At 37.4% G+C, this 23,852-nt stretch overlaps 1 protein-coding gene across 1 annotated transcript in view; it reads left to right on the top strand.

The window, feature by feature from the left end:
- DHX29 (DExH-box helicase 29) overlaps positions 1-23,852 on the top strand; it is a 54,887-nt gene that overhangs the window by 19,573 nt on the left and 11,462 nt on the right. Inside the window, exons 7-22 of the mRNA XM_036765701.1 lie at positions 89-215; positions 4,064-4,219; positions 4,999-5,164; positions 5,405-5,528; positions 7,504-8,112; positions 12,117-12,260; positions 13,834-14,010; positions 14,798-14,938; positions 16,408-16,552; positions 16,698-16,818; positions 17,888-17,972; positions 18,374-18,462; positions 19,430-19,558; positions 19,659-19,734; positions 20,362-20,586; positions 23,261-23,397. Coding sequence (XP_036621596.1) covers positions 89-215; positions 4,064-4,219; positions 4,999-5,164; positions 5,405-5,528; positions 7,504-8,112; positions 12,117-12,260; positions 13,834-14,010; positions 14,798-14,938; positions 16,408-16,552; positions 16,698-16,818; positions 17,888-17,972; positions 18,374-18,462; positions 19,430-19,558; positions 19,659-19,734; positions 20,362-20,586; positions 23,261-23,397 — 2,651 coding nt within the window. The remainder of the gene's footprint in view (positions 1-88; positions 216-4,063; positions 4,220-4,998; positions 5,165-5,404; positions 5,529-7,503; positions 8,113-12,116; positions 12,261-13,833; positions 14,011-14,797; positions 14,939-16,407; positions 16,553-16,697; positions 16,819-17,887; positions 17,973-18,373; positions 18,463-19,429; positions 19,559-19,658; positions 19,735-20,361; positions 20,587-23,260; positions 23,398-23,852) is intronic.

Raw genomic sequence — 23,852 nt, 5'->3', positions numbered from 1 at the left:
CAGCCTCAGGGGAAGTGAATGTAGATAAGCTAGTTAAAGCTTGCTGATTTCTGTATTAACCTCTTATCAATCATCCTATTTGAAACAGAATGAAAGATACTTACACCTTGCAGCAAAGCTTCAGGATGCAAAGGAACAGGCAGCTTCCTCTAAACTAGAAAAAAACAAGCAAGGCCAGAAGGAGGCACAAGAAAAAATAAGGAAATATCAGAGGGGTGAGTCCTTTCAAATTGCTTTCCTATAAGCTTATGTTTAATTATTTCCTCTTTTGCCATTCCAGCATGAGAATTGTCTCAGTCTGATGTTTCCATTCTTACCTTATTGTTTCTAGTACAGAGTGCCTTCCCATTCCCTAGGGATAGGGTCTGTAAATCCCTGTGAATAAACAACTTCTCAGTTATTTGTTCCCAACATAAAATGCTTCAGGTAATAGCCCACTTCCATTCCTTTTTACCAGTGTTTTTTAAGTATTCTAGGTGCAAGAAAGATTCATTTAATTAATTATGGCATGCCTAATCAGACAGCCACAGAAGGCAGCAAATATTCAAACTTCGTAAAGAGACGGAGATATTAGATGTTAGCCGGAGAGAGAAGTAAGTGAGGGGAAGCCATGTTGAACCAAATAGAGAATATAAGCAGAGGAGATAGAAGGTTGTTTTTTTGTTTTTAAGGGCAGAAAGTGGGGTCATCCCTAGTATTTAGGGCAGAATGATCTGGCTGCAAGAGAGCCTTAGGGTTTGTGAGAGACCCATCACTTAAGGTTCTAGACTTTGATAAATAAGAAATTGATGAAAATGAAAACATTGGTCATCATCATTTCTCAAGAGAAATTTTTAAAAATTGTTTTACCAACTTAAAGTAACTTGATGAACATAGAGGATAAATGAGCTCAATGCACACTTCAGCCAGCAAACATTTGATTTCCAGTGCGCTAACAATATCATATTAAAAAACCACAATCCTTGGCCTCATGGAACATACAGTCTGCTGGGATATAGTGGAACATGCACATTGAAGTAACGTGGGAGAGAGAATACACTGACAACTGAGGGAGTCAGGGAAGGCCTTGATGGCGTGAAAACCAGACCTTAAAAGTATATTGGAATGCGGAGAGGCACAGGTGAAAAGGGGAGACACCATTCTAGGGATGGGTGATGTATCCCGTACAAAGACCCAGAGGTAGGTAATAGAGTGATGTCTAAGAGAACAAGTAGGCCAGTTTTTGTCTGGAATGAAGAATAGTGTAAAATTGGAGGCAGAATCAGCAAGATTTGGCTATCTGGGGATGAGGGAGAGAAAAACAGAATTTGCAGATGTGGGTAACTGGAAGAATATTGATGTCCTCAGTAGAAATAAAAAAGTTGGGAAGAGAGGTAAGTTTGGGGTCTTTGGAGGTGATAAGGGAAGGGGTGAGTTCAATTTAGTTACGCTGAATTTGAGATGTCTGTAGGGCACCTTGTTAGAGATGTCCAGCCTGATTGTTGGTGAATTTTAATGAGACTTTATTCCAAAGGTGAGAAATGCACCATGATTATGATAAGAGATTGTTGTGAAACTAACACCACGTCACAACTTCCTCTGAATTATTTGTTTTTGACTATTAACAGAATTCTGTTACAGACAACTGTAAAATTGTATTTGTTGTTAAAATGAAGCTTTTTAAGAGTACTGCACAATGCCAACTTAAGGTTGAACTTTGTCTAATTTAATAACATCTGTTATTGTGAACAATGCTATTCTATGGTTGATTCATTGAGTCCCATGTTTACCATTAGAAGAAGAGATTATAAATGTTAGGCACTACTTTCTCAGGGTGAGTTTCATAGTTGAGTAGCAGTGTTAAAAAAAAAAAACCCAACTTTGGTATGCTTAGGTGAACATATGATTTTGAAATATTTCTTTGCTGCAAGTACAAAAATTTATTGAAACTTGTAGTTCAAGATGATATGAAGAGATCTGACTGACCTTTCTGGCCTGTTGAAGTTTCATCACTTAGTGGAATTCACTTCACAGCTCTGCAGGCTAAGATGTACTGTTCTATAGTAGCCAAATTCATGAAATGGACAAACTATAAAACCAAAATATACCACAAAAACAGTATTAAGCATATACTATGTGGGAGATATACTTTTCAAGACTCTGCGTGTGGTACTTTCTTATGGGAGGTAAGTCTATTTAGGAGACCAGATTACTAAGCATTGGAAGGTTGCTTGCTCATCAGCGAAATCAAACACTATAATGAGAATTGAATGTTCTTAAGGGATATTTCCTTTAGGCTAGAGTATTAACTGATGGTCTGATTTTTTCTAGATTCCATACAAACTACTGACCTAGTGTTAAGACCAGTATTACCTGAAATGTATAATACAATACAGTTGAGTTGATTACAGTTTTTATTGATTGCATTTTTAACCCCTTGACAGCATTTTGGGACACACTTTAGTTCCTTTAGGTTTTGTTCGAGACCTTTGTTTCTTGGTGAGAGTGACAACATAGTGGGAATACCCCTGGAATTAGAGTCTTTGTCATCATGGGCAAGTGACCAAATGTAACTGAGCCTTAGTTTCCCCATGATTAAAATGGAAATTATATACATATACAGTATTGCAAGTTCATATAGTGTTATATAAATATGAAGTGTTGCTATTTATTGGATTTGGAAGACACACCCAGGTCTCACAAACAACTCATTAACAAAATGTCTCTTAGAGTGGGTTGCTTCTGAAATTAATTGTGTCTGTTCTGGCTGGGCCTCACTCAGTACAGTCCTCTGTTAACAGTTTAGGGTCAATATTGGAACAAAACGAGGAAATTTACTTAGCCACAGCGAAAAGCTGTTCACAAGAATAGATACTTGAGAACCCCTTGAGTTGACTCATCTGAGCAAAACTTTGATCAGCTGAGCATCTGAGAGTCTTTTCAGCCTCTCTGGCTGCTTTGTGCTCAGGGAATGAGCAAGTAGTACAAGGAGGACCCCTGAGTCCCTTGAACCAACCAGGTTTCAAGGAATGAATAATATAACTTACATGAGGTGGGGGCAGGGGGGAATTTGCACAGTTGCTCCTCCTGCAACATCCATTTTATTGATTCTTATTAGCTTCAGTTTAAAAAGTGCCATTTAATGACCTTTTCCACCAAGTTACCATCTTTGGGACTGTAACCTTGTATGCACAGACTATGGAATTAATTAAAATTCTTCTTTGTCCATATTTGCATTAGTTCCTCATCTGTAAGCAGTAAGTAAATTAGTATGACTTGACCCAAAATAAAGCTGTGCTCTCAATAATTTAATCTTAAATCAAACATTCCCAGGTTGCCGTAATGTTGTAGCTGTCTTTTATTGCCCTGTTTGTCCTTGATGTCCTTAGAACTCCTCGTTATTTCTAGAGCTCCTCTTACATTCATGGTATATATCTGACATCATGCTTTCAAGTGATTTCTGCTTATCTTCTCTGCTGTGTTTGTCTATTCTCTTCTGTCACTTCTCTTATTTGTCAGTGAATCTGCTAACTGAAAGAAAGTTGTTTGGTTTTTTTTTTTGTTTGTTTGTTTTACCACAATTTAGGGTCACGGGCTTTGAGCTTGGAAGGAGATTTAGAAAACTAATTGTATAAATGAATAAATTGAGGCCCAGAAAGGTTTAGTGATTTATCCAAAGTCACAGCAATAGAAAATAGCAGAGCTAGGATTTTAACCCATGTCTCCTGGTGCTGTCTTCTTCTCAAAAAATTTATTCATTGTTTTCTCTCCTTTTACCACTACTTATCCCTTGTTTTTTGGTTTTAATACAGATGGGGCTTGGCTTTTGTCATCATTAACAGTGAGCTCCCCTTCCTTCTTTGGTAAAGACCACCTCACTTCCTCTGTACTCTTTATTCTTCAGCTGTGGTTGACTATTTTCATCACTGTTTGAAGACTTTTTACATTACTTCCAGGTTCTCAGCTGTTTCATACAGTTGAGGTTGGTTATAGACTAATCACCAAATAAATTGAATGTTAACTATACCATTTCTGGGAAATCATGGCAAATGTATGAAACTAACATTTCAGTTTTCTTTTGTAGAAATGGAAACTTTAGAAGATCATCCCGTATTCAATCCAGCCATAAAGGTTTCCCAGCAACAGAATGAAAAAAAAAAACCATCACTGCCTGCTGAATCGGAAGGGACTTTGAACTTGAATTTATTTGAAAACTCTGTGGTTGCAGAAGAAGAAAAAGGTAAAAGAGTTGGTCTTGGGTATAATTTGAAAAATAGCAATGAAATATTTGAAATTATGAATCATGAGACAATATTTTCAGCTGATTGACTATAATGCATCAGATTTCAATATTGAATTTTATTGTTCCATATCAGTTGCCTTTGAATGAGCTTCAGCCTTACAAGAAAGCTAATTCTTATTCTTAATTGTCACATAAAAGCCATTTTTGTACATAATTTATCAAACTTAGTTCTTATGCAGAAAAATTCATCTTATAAATCTAGAAAATAATGCTTTCTGGGTTTATACTGTTTTTGGACGTAGCCAGTCAAGAACATATAAATTTGTTAAGGCCTCAGAAACAAACTTGAAAGGTTAATTTCCAGGTTTTCATTTCCACTTCTAGCTAGCTAGATATTTCATTTTATTAAAGTCATTTTCCACATTTACCCATTTAACTATCAAGACTATCCTTTTTATCTCTTTGTCCTTCCTACTTTTTTAAAAAGTGCCATTCCTAAGATGAGACATGCATGATACTTCATATATCATAGATTTATAGAGCTGGAAGAAGTATTAGAGCTCATTTAGTGCAGGACCTTTATTTCACATATGAGGAAACTGAGACACAGGTTAAGGAATTTGCCTAAGACCATACCATTAGTAAGTTGCAGAGCCAGAATTTGAATCCATGCCTTCTGACTCAAAATCCAGCATTCCTTATCCTGCATCATATGATTGAAGAAACTTTTCTCCTGCTACTCGATTATAAGTTAAATTGCTTGTGTGCCATTTTAGCAAAGAAGAAAGATCCTCGTGATGTGAGAAATTTTGACTATACTGCTCGAAGCTGGACTGGCAAATCTCCCAAACAGTTTCTTATTGATTGGGTCAGGAAAAATCTCCCCAAGAGTCCGAATCCTTCCTTTGAAAAGATTGCAGTTGGTAAATACTGGAAATGTAGGTATGTATTTCTGGAGAGCTGAATGAATAATTTTTAAAATGCAAGTGTATAAAATTGACTTCCCATGAAATGAACATTTGGAAAGAGCTTTAAGTTGATGTTACAGATGAATAGAGTTCAAAAATTTTATCTTAGACGTTTTTTATGTAAAAAATTTATAAAGTAAATTTAGGTTGAATATTGAATGATAGGAAAGTTTGCTTCATTAGTTTTGTAAACACATTGTTTTCTGCTTCAAAGAGTAAAAGTAGTTAAATCTGAAGATGACCTACTGGTGGTGTGTCCAACAATTCTGACAGAGGATGGCATGCAAGCTCAGCATCTGGGAGCGACTCTGGCTCTTTATCGTCTAGTAAAAGGGCAGGTGAGACTTGTTTCTTCTAAAAGATCCCTAGTTCTTATATTGATGGGTAGTGCATTCTATAGCTGGTCCGTATTTGATGATTTTTGGGGGGCTAGATTGTCTTACATTCTGCTGAAAAATCAGGGCCACCAGTATATCACAATGAGATGTCAGTTTAGGATTTTATTGGAGTGATACTTAATTTCATAAATCATTTGGGGACATTGGTTCCTCTTCTGAGTTTTAGGTTAGATTTAATGCAAGCTTCCTATTTATAAAAAGACTAAAAACATTAGAGAAGAAAACCTTTAAAAATTCCTAATTCTCTTCCTCATCTTACCCCCAAAAGGAAGAAACAATTGGATTGTCAAAACATCATATTATTATAATAGTACTTTATCTGTAAAAAGGAAGATTCAAAAACATTATTAACTTAAACTTGACATCACAAACCTGAGCCAAGCAAAAGAATTCAACTAGTAGTTTTAATCCTGGATTTGCTTGTTTACTATTGAAAGAAACTTAAGTTTATACTTCATTTTTATTTATTTGTGAAAAGAAATTACATATCTGGAGAGCTTCATAGAGTTGACAGGAATAATTGTCAACAGAAGCATAGAATACTATACTAGAACTTTCCTCTTGTTTTTTTTATATTCTGTGGAAATTTATTCTCACTAAGTGCTTAGGCACTTAATAAATGCTTTCCTCCCCTCCCTGTAGCGAGAGAATCAGCAAGATTTGGCAACTAAGATGAGAGTAATTCAGGAATTGAGTATGGTTCTAAGCCCATGAAATTAAATGACTAAAAGTATGGCATCTTCCTTGACAAGATTAGGCAGGTTTAGAAAATGGCTGGGTTTGGGGGGAAAAAAGATGTATTGTGTTTTAGGCATGTTAAGTTTAAGATGTTCCTCAAGCAATTAGTGATCCCGGCCCAGAGCTCAGGGAGACAGGGGTTAAAGATGCAGATGTGGAAAGTGTCCAAGGAATGCATTAGAGGACTAGAGCGGGTCCATGTGGTATAAGGCCTTAAAAGCTAAATGGAGTTTATATTTTGTCATAGAAGCAGTAGGGAGTCAGTGAATTTGGTTGAGTAGGGGAGTCACCTGGTCCAAGCTTCACTCAGGAAAAATTCCCTTGGCAGTATTGTGTAAGATGGACTGGAGTGCTGAGACACGAGGCAGGGGGAGCAAATGGGGCTGCTGCAGTAATCAGGGCTAGAGGTGATGAGGAATTGGGGTGGTCTCTGTGTGAAGGAAGAGAAGGGCCAGATGCAGAAGATACCGTGCAGGTAGAAATGGCAAGATTTGACAGCTGGTTGGATATGTGAGGAGAAGAGAGAGTTAGGAGGCAAGGGTAATGCCCATTTGAACTCAGGTGTCTAGAACCAGCCCTTTTTCTACTGTGTGAGGCTGCTAATGGAGCCCTGGGAGCTGAGAGGGACACTATGAGAGGTTATCAAGTTGAGGGCCTGAGCAGGAAGGTGTGCAGCCCTACCCATCGTTAGAGAACAGCTGTGAGTGATAATGCAGCAGTGGGGCAGAGTAGGAATGATCAAATAGCAGGAGGGAAATCAAGACAAAGCCCTGAGAGGTGGAGGGACTGTCCACGAGGAAGGGGGAGGGGGTCAGTGGTGCCAGGTGCTCCGTGAATGGAGAAGGGTGAGGATGCCACCAGGTCTGGCAATTAAAACACTTCATCAGTTGTGCACCAGTGTTGGGCTGCTTTGTCTTGTAGCCACTGATGGTTTTGTCTGTGAAGTACTTCATATTGGTCTTGTTTTGTTTTTTTGAAATCATACATTTTAAGTGTGAACTGCTTGAATCAGAGAATTTCCTGGTTGATTGGTCTGTTTTTTTATGTTCACTGGAAAAGGAGATAGCAAGACTTAAGCTGTAGACCACTAGAGGATCCAGTGTGTTCTCCACATTAGTGACTTTTTAAAAAGGTACCTTAAAAGAACAGGCTCATATGGTATCATTTTTCTCTGTAGTCTGTCCATCAGTTGCTTCCTCCTACTTATCGAGATGTTTGGTTGGAATGGAGTGAAGCAGAAAAGAAAAAGGAAGAACTGAATAAAATGGAAACAAATAAGCCTCGTGATCATTTTATTGCCAAACTGCTTAATAAACTGAAACAGCAGCAGCAGCAACAGCAGCAGCAGTGTGAAAATAAAAAAGATATTTCTGATGATCCTGAGGAATCCTGGGAAAATTTAGTTACTGATGAGGATTTTACTGCACTTTCTCTGGAAACTTCCAACACGGAAGATTTGGGACCTGTCAGAAACCTTTTTAGAAAGATGCAAAGCACCCCCAAGTACCAAAAGCTGCTAAAGGAGAGGCAGCAGTTACCTGTGTTCAAGCACAGGAATTCAATTGTCGAAACTCTCAAAAGACATCGAGTAGTGGTTGTGGCTGGTGAAACAGGAAGTGGCAAGAGCACCCAAGTGCCCCATTTTCTTTTGGAGGACTTGCTGCTCAATGAATGGGGGTCAGGTAAATGTAACATCGTATGCACACAGCCCCGAAGAATCTCAGCAGTGAGTTTAGCAACTAGAGTGTGTGAAGAATTGGGCTGTGAAAATGGACCTGGTGGGAAGGTAAGAGATGCTGCTACCTAAGGTTGCTCCTTAATTCATTCGGTAAACAATTATTAAGCCCTGAAGCATTGAGCTAAGTGCTAGGGAGTCATACAAAAATTAGTTAAGGCAAGGTCTTGTGGAGTTTAAATAAAGCCTGTTGGGGGGATGAGACGGCTTTTGGTGATTCCATGGGGCAGCTAAGTGGTGTAGAGCTGGCCTTGGCGCTAGGAAGACCCGAGTTCAGATCCAGCCCCAGACACTTCCTAGTTGTGTAACTGGGCAATTCACTTAACTGCTGTCTGGCTCAGTTTGCTCAGCTATAAAATGGGGATGATAATAGCAAGGTTGTTGTGAGGACTGAATGAAGTAATATTTTTAAAATGCTTAGTGCAGTGTCTGGCACCCCTTCCTTCCTCTCTTCCCTCCCTCCTTTCCTTCCAAATCACATGTCCAAACTTTTCTTAATTTAGATGAGGCAATATACTACCAAAGCAGCTGGGTTTTATTTTGGATAGAGTGCTAGACTTTTGAGTCTGAATCCTGCCTTGGACACTTACAAGCTGAGTGATCTTACATAGGTGGCTCAGCTAGTAGGTTTTCTCAACCTCAGGTTGCTCATCTATAAAGTGGCATTGTTACAAGATCAAAGATATTGTATATAAAATGCTTTGCAAACTTTAAAGCACTGTATAAATGTTAGCTGTTCTGTATCTCAGAGTCATGTGTGGGACAAAAGACTGCTGGCTCAAGTTAAAAAAAAACAGATGTCTCGGTTTCTCAAGGCAGAAAAAAAAACAGAAGCTTTATTTGATCAAGTCTCGAGAACTGGGCATCTCTCACTACCAGGGCGGAGATAGCAGTGAAGAGAGGCAAGGGGGGGAAGGCAAGCAGGGAGATATATACCCTTGTACAAACAATTCTAAGAAATCCCACCCCAGAGGCTAGACCCCCTGTCCCCATTCTCGGAGATGAGTGGCCTCACTATCTGACCAGGAGTAAGTTTTTACCCAATACAAGCACAGAAACTACAGAATTACCTTATAAGGAAACTTTAATGCTAAGATGGCCATTTGTAAGTAGGCTAGGGGAGGGGGAGAGGGGAATATCATCTGCTTTCCCCGAAATCATATGATTTACAGGAAAATGAAACTTAGGCCTGGTGAGGTTCACATCCTAACTAAATTTGTACTATCTCTATTTGAATATTGCCTTGCATGAGTTATTCATAGGGAAGCTTTCACAATCTTGTACTCCATTCACAGCTGAGGTGACATCTGTAAATATAAAGAAGAAGGGGGAGAAAGGCATTCCTAAAAGCTAAATAATCAGATTCCCACAGACTCAAACTTACCACATTTCCCCCTTCTCTAAATATTGATTCTTGAACATTTTTTATATATATATATATTTAGATATATACACATACATACATACATACATACATATACCCTGTGAAGTCTTCATACTTTATTCTCTCACTACCTCACACAGTCAGAAGTCATGTAGCCTGACCTGAACTTTTATGGACATCCTCTCTCTGCTGTCCCCACTTGTCTTGAAGACCTCCAATATCGAGGAGCTCGCTTCCTCCAGAGGCAGCCCATTTTAGGGAGCTCTAATTAATAGATGTTCCTTATGTGTGGGAGAAAGACCGCCACTCAAATCATCAAGACAGACTTGGATACCTTGAAAGCAGAAAGGAGTTTGCTGCTTTCTCGGGAGAAAGGGTACAGCCCGTCACTCAGAGCAGCGCCGGACAGGGAGCACGAGTGGGGAGCTGCCCCCTCAGCCTTTTATCCCTAACGCCCTCCCCATTCATGCCATTGGCTGGGCTTCAGGGTGCACAATCTGTTTTACATCTACCCAGCAACGGAAGCTTTGCTGTTTTTTTGCCATATTGGGAATAAGGTACACAGGGTGGTTAAAAAAAAAAAACCCGCAGGGATGGGGGGAGTCTTTCGATAAATTTGTTTCTGTTTCGTGATCACAAACAGGGTCCAGGTGACTGGGGGAGGGTCGAGTACAATACAGGACGTGCTGAAAAACATGTTTTCGCAAAGTTAGCTAGGGGCAGGTTTTTGTATGAGGGAGTAGATTTTAATAGAACAGGGGGGCACAAGAAATTAATTGACCCTTTGAGGAGGCTTCACTTCTTGAGAGATCATCTCTCACACTTATATCAAACTGAAGTCTATCCCTTCCCTTCATTTTTCCTCTTTTTACCCTCTGAGCCAGCAGAGCACATCTAAATATTATCTACATGAGTCTTTCCCATATTGAAAGGCAGATTTTGTGACCCTACTAAGTTTTCCCTTCTCTAGGCTGAGTTTCCCTAGTTGATTCAGTCAGTCCCTGGGTGATGTGATCTCTTTATCGCTCCCCTCTGAAAATGTTTCAGCTTGCCAACATCCTTTGTAAAATAAGGCACCCAGGATTCTCCAAATAGCATTATGATTCTCACGTGTGTGTGTGTGTGTGTGTGTGTGTGTGTGTGTGTGTGTGTGTGTGTTTGTGGGGAAACATGTCACTTCCAAGTAATACTTAAGTATACAAATTAGTAAAAAGAAAACACAAATGTTGTTGCTGTTCATTCAGTGACATCCAACTCTTCCTGATGCCATGCACTGTAGTATGCCAGGCCCTTCTGTCCTCCACTAACTCCTGAAGTCTGTCTAAGCTCATGGTCATTGCTTCCATGACACTGTCTATCCATCTTATCCTTTGCTGTCCCCTTCTTCCTTTACCATCAATCTTTCCCAACATAAGGGTCTTTTCCAATGAGTCCGGTCTTCTCATTTTGTGGCCAAACTATTAAGCTTCATCTTCAATATTTGTCCTTTCAATGAATAGTCTGAATTAACTTCTTTAAGTATTGACTGATTTGGTCTCCTTGGTGTCCAAGGGATGCTCAGAAGTCTTCTCCAGCAGCACAACTCAAAAGCGTTGATTCTGTGGCACTCCGTTTTTCCTTGTAGTCCAGCTCTCTCAGCCACGTTTGCACATACAGACCTTTGTCAGCCAGGTGATACCTCTGCTTATGCTGTTCAGATTTGCCATAGCTTTCCTTCTAAGGATCAAGTGTCTTCTAATTTTATGGCTGTAGTTGCTGTCTGCACTGATCTTTAAGCCCAAGAATATAAAATTTGATGTTGTTTCCATTTTTTCTCCCTCTGTTTACTAGGAAGTGATAAGAGTTGTTGCCACGATAATAGGTTTTGTTTTTTTATGTTAAGTTTCAAGCCAGCTTTTACACTATAAATAAAATACAAATGTTATGGGCACATAAATACAGTCTTTCTTAACCTTCCAACTTTTGGGTATATCCTTTCAGTGGAATGTGCTTTCAAACAATCTTTTTAAATATTTTTCCAAAAAAGGAAAAGTGTAAGGAAGATGTGGGTTACCTTAAATATAATTGTCCTTCATTATATGGCGGTTAAGCTTACAAAATTTCATTTTAAGATTACTTCAAAATTAGAAGTTTTATTTCATATTCTTTCTATTAGGCATATTAATGAGATGGGGGAGAGGGGTGACCAATCTCAGACCTAGCATCTCAAAGGGACTTTATGTATTGCTCCTTTGTTTAGGACCATATGAACATGTCTCCAACTTCATATAATGGAATGGGATTTAAAATATTGAAATTTACTATTGAATCTTTACTGGAATAAATATCTGTTGCCGGAGGCAGCATGGCATAATGGATAGAGAACCAGCCTTAAAGTCAAGAAGACCTAGGTTGGAGCTCTGCCTGTGACCCATGCTGACAGATACTGAAGCAGTATGTGTGATACTAAGCAAAGAACTCAATCTCTCAGTTCCCCAGGCAATTTTTCAAGACTTTAAGTTGCCAAACCATTGCTGGTCTGCTATACCAGTGAAATCACAGGTTCTGTAAAAGGAATATACAAATAAAGATGTTCCATAAATAAATAAGTGTGGCTTAACTATTCCTAACTTGTTCTAAAATATATCAGATCCCTGCTATGAGAAACTAATCACAATGTTATATTCCCCAGAATTCCTTATGTGGGTATCAAATTCGAATGGAGTCTAGAGCTAGTGATGCCACTAGGTTACTCTATTGCACTACAGGGGTTCTGCTAAGAAAACTACAGGAAGATGGGCTTCTGACAAATGTGTCTCATGTTATTGTAGATGAGGTAAGTAATTCTGTAATCCTACTTAAGCAACGTGGAAGTTCTGAAAATGAATATACTTTAAAACATCCCCATTTCAGTTAGTTTGTAGTAGAATCATCAGTTAATATGTAAAACTCTTATACAAAATCTAAAATTTTCATCAGAAAGTCACTTGTCCCATTTCTTAGGAGAACTTCAAGAGAGGATGTGTCAGCTCCTTGCCCAGTGTATTTCTTCTCCCTACCACTTCTGGTAACCAAATTCAATTTACATATTTTAAAATCTTTTAAAAAGGAATAAATTTGAAGGGTGGGAGAAGAAATGGCTATTTGTTTTACAGATTTGTTTTGCAGTTCTTTTAAATAGCTAATTCCTCTGCTGCATGTAGTTTAAATGCACATTTCAATTTACCGACTGCTTTTCTAAAGCACATTATGTAAAGTATACTCCACACCAAAAGTTCTTATATAATGTACTTGGTGTGTTATATACAACAGACTATATCACTATGTAATCTACTACTCAAGTATAATCATAAATAAGAAATATATAAACGTCTTTTCTGATATATTTTCTCTGATTCAGAGTGTTTCTGAGCTTCTTGTTAATTCATTTACTTCTAAAAGCAGTAATGATGGTCAATTCATTAATCTTGAGAGTTGAATACAATTCACAAAATGCTGGATTAAATGTAAATATTTGAAGAGGAATGATTCAAAATTGAGATTTAGTATGGTATTTCTGTATGGTACTAATACTTTCATTATCAAGTTGTAACAACAGTGTTGCTAGCTGCTGCTGTGGAGGTGTAAGATCAACACCAGCACACAGGAGGGCTGCTAGCACAGGTTCTTTGATCTGCTTCTCTAACAAAAGCAACTTTAAGGGGTTTACAATCTCACTTTAATTAAAAATACATATATCATTCATTTAGTTCAGGGCTAAAAATCAGCACACTGAACTTCAGAGCAAATAACACAAATCAGCAGACTGGGCTTCTAACTGTCTAGCAATACATAGTTACCAGAGAGAAGCACCAACATCTCAGTTTTCAAAGCTGGGGGGCTCTTCAACCGCTACCCTCGAGTCTTGTCTGGCCAAATCACAGGAACACTCTTCTAATGAGTGAGCTCCAAGCAAAATGCTAACCTCAGATCATATATACGCTTCTTCAGGGTCAAAGGGCATCACAAGCATGGGACTCAAACTCATGTGACTTAGGCTTTCTTGTGACTTAAGCAAGTCACCAAAGACTCTTGATTGAAACAAAGCATAGCTCAGTCAAAGGCACTTGATTGCCTTAGTGCTGAGAAGCACTCCGAAAGAAAAAACAGCAAAAAGTCCCATCCTTCTTGACATTACACAAGTTCATGAAGAAATACATGTATAGCTTTATCTTTTGATTTGTTTTGCCTAAGGAATTACTCCTTATCCTTAATATAAATATAATGAGAGTTAATCTATTGTAGTATAACTAGAGGGAAAGCACCTATAATAAGGAACATTCTAATTTGTGATCAATATTGGGAATCTCATTGGTTGTGCCTCTTACTAGATTTCAAATAGAATCAATTTTTTGTTTCTCCAACAATAGGTTCACGAAAGAAGTGTCCAGTCAGACTTTCTACTAATTATACTGAAGGAGATTTTGCAGAAACGTTCAGATCTACATTTGATTTTGATGAGCGCTACTGTAGACAGTGAGAAGTTTTCTACATATTTCACACACTGCCCTATTCTCAGAATTTCAGGAAGAAGTTATCCTGTTGAGGTAAATGTTTAATTCTCGTGTGTGTGTGTGTGTGTGTGTGTGTGTGTGTGTGTGTGTGTGTCTGTGTGTGTGTCTGTGTGTGTGTCTGTGTGTGTGTGTGTGTGTGTGTGTGTAAGTGTGTAACAGAGACAAGTTCCTGCCAGGGAGTTAGGGAGTTTTCTTTAGTGGTTATACCCTATAGTTTTTGTCTAGAGTTATCCTTAGGACTGACTTACTCCCTATGCTGGCTCACTGGACCCAGTAACTAAGGTCTGCCTGTGATTTAGGAGATGAGAGGAGTAGAAAGAAGTGGCATCGCAACTTGTTAAAGTTCTGAGTCACACGTAGATAGGCAGCATGTAAGTATTCTACCTCCAAAACCTTTAGCTGTCACAACTTGAACATACTTGGGGCTGGCTACCTTGTAGCATCCATTTCCCTCTGCCTGCTTATTTCCCCCAAAATATTTATAATATTTATATCTGCTGTTCTTCATGTTTATTTTCAGTTCTCCTTGTCAAGACTACTCTTACTGTCTATTAACCAGTTTTTCCCACATAAAAATATGTTTTGGGGTAGAGGAGATACAATTTTATTTTCCCTAAGACCTGAATTTCTATAGGGATTTCCATGTGTATTTGAACCCAAGAAGAAGGGAAGTTTATGTTTATAGTTAATGGATCTGAAGTTTTGCTTCATGAGGTGTGATCTTTTCCCACATAGGTAGTATTTGGAAAATTGATCATATAATGCAAAATATGAGAATGAAGTTATGATGTATTTGCTTTCTATTCCCTGGGCAATGTAGGTTTTTCATCTTGAAGATGTAGTAGAAGAAACAGGCTTTGTACTGGAGAAGGACTCAGAATATTGTCAGAAATTTCTGGAAGAGGAAGAGGAAATAACTGTTAATGTAACAGGCAAAGCAGGAGGAATCAAAAAGTATCAGGTTAAAACAAAACCATTCTCATTCTTTAAAAATAATTTTAAGAATCTTTGCTACCATTATCATAATGCTTGTTCAGATATAGAATTCCACAGAAGTTTTCAAAATGTGTAATTGATACTTTGAATGAGGGGCTTAAGTTGAAAAAAAATGGTAGAGTCCTAGATTCATTATCTCAAAATCTCTGACTTCCATTGGTGGAAAGAACCTAATCTTACAGTTAGTAGGCTCTTAACTTCATGAATAGAGGATGGACTCTGTATGTCCAGGTTGGTGTTTATAGAAGAGATGGGGTATATCTAAATTACATAATAAGGGGGCAACTTTGACAGTCTAGTTAATAATATTGCTACTCTGATTTAGTTTTTTTAGTTGCCCTGTTATGTTGGTGCCTCTTTATTAAAGAGATTATTTCAAAACTTCATCATTAGTTATGAAAACAGGAGTAAGGTACCTTTATTATTTTCAAGGATTACTGACTCAAAAAAACAAAGATTACTGTAGTGTGTTTTACCTAAAAGCAACTTGAAACAACAGTGAACAGTAACAGAGAAACGGATGAAAATTGTGTACATGGAATGACATTCAATAATTTAAAAAAAAATTCAGTTTTGTATTATAACTAGTTGAAATAAAAAGAGCAGAGGTAAGTATCATAAAATTCTTCTTGTCTAAGGTACCGTTCCTACCACTCCTCAGTGTAAGTCTTCAATTTAGTAGCCAGGCCATGTGCCACTTTGAAAGACATTTAATTAAAATAAAAGTTACATAGCGAAATTAAATGAGCATAAGATCAAATCTTTTCTCCAAACTTCCGAGGTTGAAAATTACAGAAGTGTTCAGATTATAAGTGTTTTCTTAAATTTGATCAAATTCTAAAGAGCTAGAAAAGGTTCTGAGAAGAAGAGAAGTAAATTGGTAAAGACTTAAGTCTTAAGTATTTTTTTAGTCTAAATATTTTTCATTTGCCCCAAGGTAATTCATGGGATTTTCCACTTCTCTTGCTGAGGACTAGATTAAACTGAATTAAGAGTTTCTCGCTTCTGGATTAGAGAATCCTTCTAAGTGCTATATGAGATCTATGTTCTTGGGGAAGGAAAGTGGGTAAATTAAATATTGAGTATGAGCAGTAAACTTTGAGTCAAAAGATCTGGTCAGTTTAACAAATAATCATCCTTGAATGAAGGAAAAAAAAAATGAGACTTAGCTATACCATTTACTAGCCTTTTGGCCTTTGACACATAGCCTCAGTTATAAAATTAGCATGAGTATACTTAGGCCTCACAGGACTGTTATTGAGAAAAGTGCTCTATAAACTCTAAAGCACTATATTTAAAAATGTTTTAAGATGTAATGTAAGATGTAATACATGTTGTAATAATTTAGAATATCTAGTTCATTTTGAGCTGGAGAAAAAAATGGTGAACAATTCATATTTTAAAATAACTCTGGTTGTATCTGACCTTTTTTAGGAATACATACCAATACAGACTGGTGCTTGTGTTGATATAAATCCTTACTACCAGAAATACAGCAACCGAACTCAGCATGCTGTGCTCTATATGAATCCCCATAAAATCAATTTGGATCTCATTTTGGAGCTGCTTGCATTCCTAGGTAAATTTTTAATTTCTCAGATTTTCTCAGGTCATAATATTATTTTAGTTGGCTATATTTTCTTACAGTTGATAAAGCGATGCCCTCTTGGAGGTTTACTCATTTCTTGTTTTTGATTGCTATTTCTTTGTATAATGTGAAACAGATAGAAGTCCCCAGTTCAGGAATGTAGAAGGAGCAGTATTGATTTTTTTACCTGGACTTGCTCACATTCAACAGTTGTATGACCTCCTATCAAATGACAGGAGATTTTATTCTAAAGACAGGTAATGTAAAATCTTTTTACTCTTAAGCGTTTTTAGAATGGATAATTCTTTTTGGAATAAGGAGTTTTCAGTTATGAATCTGGTTTTTAGAAGTTCTTTCTGAATTAAATTTCAGTTCTGCTATTTAAGCATTTTTATCTCTTGTCAATTCTCAAGTATCCACATTAGATAATGAATATTTTAAACAATATTTTTACCCAGCCCTGTTAAAATTGTGGGCCTACCTTGTTAATACAGTTCCCAGACTCTCCTGGGGTCCCATATTTCTTAGTACCTATGAGGATCTGGAGGGAGTCCTCCTGCTCAACTCTACAATGGTGACCTGTATGGGGAACTGTGCTGGACACAGAGAAGACCCTGCTGAGATTGCAGCATGAGATAGCATTTAATCAGGAATGGATTATATTTGTTTCATTGCGTCTATCACTGTAGCATTTCAACCTGTAACAAAGTTTGTTTTCATAGTTTAACATCTTACATTTTGGAGACAAATGTCTTGAAAAATGTCTTTCACATTCATGGTGCGTTTAAACCCTTTTTTAAAGGAAGTTTCCATGGCTCATCCTGTTGCCTTTAGCAATTCCTTTTATGGTGGAAAGACTGAAAAATTAAAAATCAACAGCTTTCTTTTAAGACCGTAAAACATTTATATTTTCTTTTCAGAGCCATTATTAGCACCTCTTAATTTGTTTATACTAAAAGTTGCCTGCTGTTGATAGAGATCTTTTAGCCTTTGAAGGACTATAATGGGAAAGAGGGATTTTACTTGGGCAAAACAAGGGGTTTGAGGTGAAAGGTACAAAAAGGTAGATTTAGATTTGATATAAAGAGAAAAATGTCAGAGGACTGACTGCCAACTGCTTTTGGAGGTGTAACCAACATCACTAAAGGTCTTGGTTGAAGTCTGGATGGAGATTATGGGGAGTGGTAAAATAGAAGGCCTCTGAGGACCTTCCAAACCTGAGGTTCTTTGATTTTTTTTTTTTGATAAGCAAGTTTAGTCATTTTTTAAAATGCTGTTTGAGGAATAGTAGTGTTGTCTAACAACCTTATAATTTTAACTTTTCAGATATAAATTGATAGCACTGCATTCTATTCTTTCAAACCAAGATCAAGCAGCAGCATTCACAATTCCACCTCCAGGAATCAGAAAGGTAAGATTCAGTACACAAAACTTGAATGAGTTTTGCTTTAGAACATTTCTTTAATGGATTCCCAGCTTCTCTATCCATCATGAAAAGCATGTAAGTGCCTACTGTTGAATAGAAGTATGCTAGGTCTTTTCCCAAGTAACTTCGAAATAACTTGTCAATAGTCTTGAAGTTTAAAATTCTGGACAGCAGTATCATATACAGAAATATTTCTGTACTTATAACGATCCTGTCCCTCATTAGGGTCTTTGGGTGAACAAGGACAAAAATTTCACAGGATAAGAATTTGCGTCCTCATGTCTCATTTATGGAGGGATTACCCACATTTGTTAAGATCACAAATATGTTGAAGTCTATTGATTTATTGCTCAATGTTACAGAAATGTGTTTTTTTTTGTTTTCAGATTGTTTTAGCAACAAATATCGCAGAAACAGGCATCACCATTCCAGATGTTGTGTTCGTAATTGATACTGGGAGGACAAAAGAAAATAAGTAAGCTTTAAAAACATAATTGTAGTTGGGAGTTCAAAGGGCAGTAGAGAAAAGTTTACATATTTTTTAAAACCTGTATATAATTTTTAAAAGTCATAATTTTACGTACTGGAAATGTTAATATTTGTCAAGTTCATCATTTTTTAAAAAGTTAGAGATGACAACTCTCATAAATTTAGATACTCTTTCAAAAAAACTCAAACCCATATAACCCAAACTGTTGATTAGCTTGCTGCCATATTAATTGCTTCAATTCTGAAAGAAAAAGAAAAAAAAGCACAAAAAGTCTTGATCTTAAAAACTTTTAGCCCAGCTTGTGCAAGTTCAGAATCACTGTCCCAATAGTTTCCCTGCTACTCTAGCCTGTAAAGAAAAAGTCCAGGGATAGTTGGTTTTGGAATCCCTAGATTGCAGCTCTAATCAGTCACCTTTCCTCTACACATTACACTTCTCTAGTTTTTTTGTACCTCTGGAAAAGCAAACTATACTTTGTTCATCCATGGACAAGATTTGTTTTGGTTTGCTTTATTTAGATAAAAATACCTAAATCACTGTGGCCTGTATAAAGAACTACATAGTTGTATAAAATATTGTGCAAAATGATTCACATCAAGGACCAAGACTGGGCACCAGGTCTGAGCTGATCTGGCATCTGTGGAAGGGATGAAGGCTGTATCAGTGGCACCTCAACTTTAGGCTATAGAACTTTTTTACACTGTGTTAATGATAGTTACTGTAAAATGGCTTCTCACATTGTACCTTCCAGATAGTTTTTTGAGACTAGATATTTTCAGAGTTTAATTGTAATTAGTGAGGTGAATTTAATGAGTCCTCTTTAATTTTTCTCTAAATGTTCATTACATTTAGTAATCAACTTTTGCTCATATTTAAGGAACAATTTTTTAGACTTACAGATCAGATTTTAAACTAAATTGCCCCCTTATAAACTTGAAATCTTTTCTTTCAGATACCATGAAAGCAGTCAAATGAGTTCACTAGTGGAAACTTTTGTCAGTAAAGCTAGTGCTCTACAGCGCCAAGGAAGAGCTGGGCGGGTTCGAGATGGATTCTGCTTCAGACTATATACAAGGGAAAGGTACGATTTAACATAGCCAGAAAAATAAGGTGAATTTAGGATAAAATGGTTTTTGTTCCTAATACTACATGAAATATCTAACATTAACATGTCTTTTTAGATTCGAAGGTTTCATGGACTATTCAGTTCCAGAAATCTTGCGTGTACCTTTGGAAGAGTTATGCCTTCATATTATGGTAATCACTAGGGAACCTAAATTGAATTATTTGCGAACCACCTCCTTCCTTGAAGGTCCAAATATCTTTTAGTGGCAATTTTTCCAAATTTCTAGATGTTTTATTCTCAACCTGTGATCCAGTGCCTTTTTCTCTAAGAGATGGCCAAGCTGCTCTGTTAAAGGACAGCCTCAACTCCTTGATAGGAAGGTTTCTGGATCTATCAAAATTAACCGCGGAAAAAATGCAGAAAACATAAGCATTGAATGTTGCCCCACAATTTTAAGAGGAGAAATCGTATGGCCTACTTCTTATCTTTGTGGTCTAGTCTTCAATTTTTAAACATTTAATAGTGAATTGCAGGATGACTCATGGCAATATTTTTTCTAAGCTCCTAAGAAAAAAATAAGTTAATGTAGGTGTAGCGGAGACAGTTCTGTGCTTGGAGTCAGAAAGATTTGGGTTCGATTCTCACCCTGACGTACATATTGGCAGTGTGGCAGTGGGCAAGTCACTTAAGGAAATTTCTTAGCTATAAATTGGGAATGATAATACCTATCTCAAGAGGGTTGTTATGAGCATCAAATGGGACGATGTATAGAAAGTGCTGTATAAATGTCGGCCATTCTTATTTTCTACTATCTACAGAAATGCAACCTTGGTTCTCCTGAAGATTTCCTCTCCAAAGCCTTAGATCCCCCTCAACCTCAAGTAATCAGCAATGCAATGAATTTACTCCGAAAGATTGGAGCCTGTGAACTAAGTGAGCCTAAACTAACTCCACTGGGCCAGCACCTTGCAGCATTACCAGTGAACGTCAAGATTGGAAAGATGCTCATTTTTGGTGCTATCTTTGGCTGCTTAGATCCTGTGGTAAGCTAAGAATGCTACACCATTAACTTAATATGATCATTTTGATCGGAGAATTGGCATTAATTTCTGACATTTTTAAATGAACTAATTATTTAAAAATTTTAGCTAAGTGAATACCTGGACCACCATTTTGCAAACTCGAGATCACAATGCTGGGATGAAAGATTTAACATACTCCATTGAAATCCCATTCCACAGCCACCTTGTGGCAAGGAAATCTGACTACGGGCTCTCAAAGGCCAGAGTTCTACCAAATTCTAACAAACTAGAAAGACTTTGATTATGGGTCCAGTAATGAACTGTTTGTCTTTCAGCCTAGAACTAGCTTAGCTAAGGTCAGAGGTCATCATCACTAGATCATCCCCATAATAGTAATGTTTTTTTAATTAAATTTTATTTTTTTTCTGTCAGCAAAAATCCATCTCTCCCTCCAGCCCCCTCCACCAATATCAAGCAAAACAATTTTCCTCATTAGTCATGTCCAAAAGAAATATATATAGGTTTGTGTAGGTGTTAGATTCTGTATTCTAAGGCTTTCATCTCTATCAGGAGGTGAGTAGCATTAGTCCTCTAGAATTATGTTTAGTCATTGTGTTGATCAGGGTTCCTAAGTTGTTTGTCATTGTTGTCATTATATAAATTGTTCTCCTGGTTCTGTTCACTTTACATCGGTCCATACGTGGTTTCTCTGAAACCATCCCCTTCATCATTTCTTAGAGCACAATAGTATTCTCTCACATTTATATATCACAAAGCCATTCCCCAGTTGGTGGACTCCCCTCAGATCCTGTTCTTTACCCTCTCAAAAAGATCTATAAATATTCTTGTACATCCTTAGTTAGAAGTTTGCTTTGTTTAGAACTAACCTCTTCCTTAATCTACCCTCTCTATAATTCTTCCTTTCTCCCCTTTCCCTCCTCTCCTTCCTTGTTGCGTGGAGTACCCAGCTGAGTATATTATATTCTTCCTCTTTCAACCAGTAGGGATGAGAGTAAGGTTCAAGTTCTCCCTGTCCTCTTTTTTTTGTATAGATATCTACTTGTATACCCCAATTAGGAGAGATAATTTTCCCTAATCTTCTTTTCCCCTCCTCCTCTGCCCCCACCAGTGTTTTCTTCTTCCAATTTTTCCATTCTTCTTTTAAGAGCAAGTGTTGTTTTCTACAACTACAACTCATGAAGACTTTCCACTAAATGGTCGAAGGTTTGTGCTCTGCATTGATATAACACAGGGCTGTCCAACCTTAGGTTTTTATTGAGTCAGTAGACAATATATTTTGGTTTGCCATTTTAGTGAGAGCTCTGCCATAGCTCAACTTCATTCACTAAAGCATTTATGTAAACTTCTGTGCTTGTAGGCAGGCTGCATGAATCACGCTGTGGGCCCCTTTTTCGACAGCGCTGGTATAGCATATATCCAAGCCAACAAAATGACACATCCTTGAAATATTTACCATTAATCCACATGTACATATGTACCATAGAGTTATGCAGTATGGGGGGGGGGCGGCCTTCAAGATTCTTGGTGGTATACCCAAGATAGCCAGCCTGAAAAAATTTGTGTATTTTTGTAGTACCATTGGCCAATGGCCCACATTGATTCTTCTCATCTAAGAATAATAGGGGGAAAAGCTGCCTTGTCTACCCCATTCCTGGTTTTTTTCAAGCCAGTGGCCACTAGCAGTTCAGCTTTCTGGTATCATTGCAGAAGCAGCATGGGAAAGCTTATGGATAGAATACACAGTGGCATTAGTTGCACAGCCAATGGGACCCTCAGTCACATGGAGCTCTTAGACTCACTTTCCACCCTCACAGACCAGAGTAGAACATAATCAGTGCAGAGAGAGCGCGATTTACTCACTCTCTTTTAAGTATTAGAATATTCCCACAAAAATTATGCTAAATACAAAAAGTAGTCCCTTTTATTTTCAGATTCCAAGAAGAGCAATTGTGCTGTTAGCCCTGCACTATAAACTTTGTAGCTTGAAGGATTCTTTATTGAAAATTCCTAAGTAAATCCACCTTGGCCACATGGTTTGGCATCAGGATGTTGGGAGTACTGGAAAGATCACTAGATTGGAATCATTATTGATCACGCACAGTTCTGTAGTATCTTCTGGCTGATAGTGTGCTTTCCTCAGGACAGCTCTCCATGGCTGAGTAGGATAATTTAAAAATGAGGCTATCAAGAAGTTCAGAATGCTGAGCCGACTTATCTGTAGTTAGATGGGTTTGGGAAGTAAGGGAGTAAATGTCAGAACAGAGACTTGACTGAACCCACGTCTTGACTACAAGTCATTTTGTTCTTTCCCCTTCCCCTGTTGCCTCTGAATCGAGGTTAAAGTTCTGTCCTTCCCCCTGGCTTTATAGAATTATATCAGTCCTTTATTGTCTTCTGTACTGTTTCTTCTCTGATGCTGAATTTGATTAGATAACTCCTTATCATGTGGAAGTATTGTAAGGATAATATTAGAGAATCTGAAATAAAATGTTTCATAAGTTAGTACATGGTAATCACTTAAATTTTTATCACAAGTTGGCTGCCTTTTCTGGCAGTTGTAAAATGTGCAGCTAAATATTTATTGAAAAGAACAATGTGTAGTTTATTTTTTTTCACATTAATATTATCTTTGTGGTTCTTTGATCATAAAATAATTTTTGGTTTTCATTTATAGGCCACATTAGCTGCAGTTATGACAGAGAAGTCTCCTTTTACTACACCAATCGGCAGAAAAGATGAAGCGGATCTTGCAAAATCAACTTTGGCTCTGGCAAATTCAGATCACCTGACCATCTATAGTGCATATTTAGGGTAAAAAATAATTGTTTATTATTTATTAAGCTTTGGAAGTGATATCAGTCTAGGTAGGCGCTTGAGGTTGCATTTCAGTCATAGCCTCTTAATACTCATTACAGAATCACATCAACATTTCCACTTCGTTTGTTTTTATTATAAATAGCAGGATGTTTTAGGAATTAGTATCTTTGTATCTGTTCTAAAAATTTGAAGGAAAATCAATCTGTCAATAAGCATTTATTAATAAGCATGTGCTGTGTTTGAGGAACTTCTTCAAAGCACTGGAAATACAAAGATAAAAGTGAAACAGCCCCTGCTTTCAAAGAGCATGTATTCTGTCTAAGGAGACAACATGGACACACAGAAGTAAATACAAAATCAGTATAAGGTGATTTGATGGGGAGGTTACAGGAAGACTTCATGTACAGAGTGTTCCTAAAGTCTGGGCACATAGGCAAAAATGCGTATTT

The sequence above is a fragment of the Trichosurus vulpecula genome, chromosome 1 (assembly GCF_011100635.1).
Source record: "Trichosurus vulpecula isolate mTriVul1 chromosome 1, mTriVul1.pri, whole genome shotgun sequence".
NCBI classification, from domain to species: Eukaryota; Metazoa; Chordata; class Mammalia; order Diprotodontia; family Phalangeridae; genus Trichosurus; species Trichosurus vulpecula.
The sequence above is the reverse complement of the archived record's forward strand: the minus strand, read 5'-3'. Positions and strand labels throughout refer to the sequence as shown.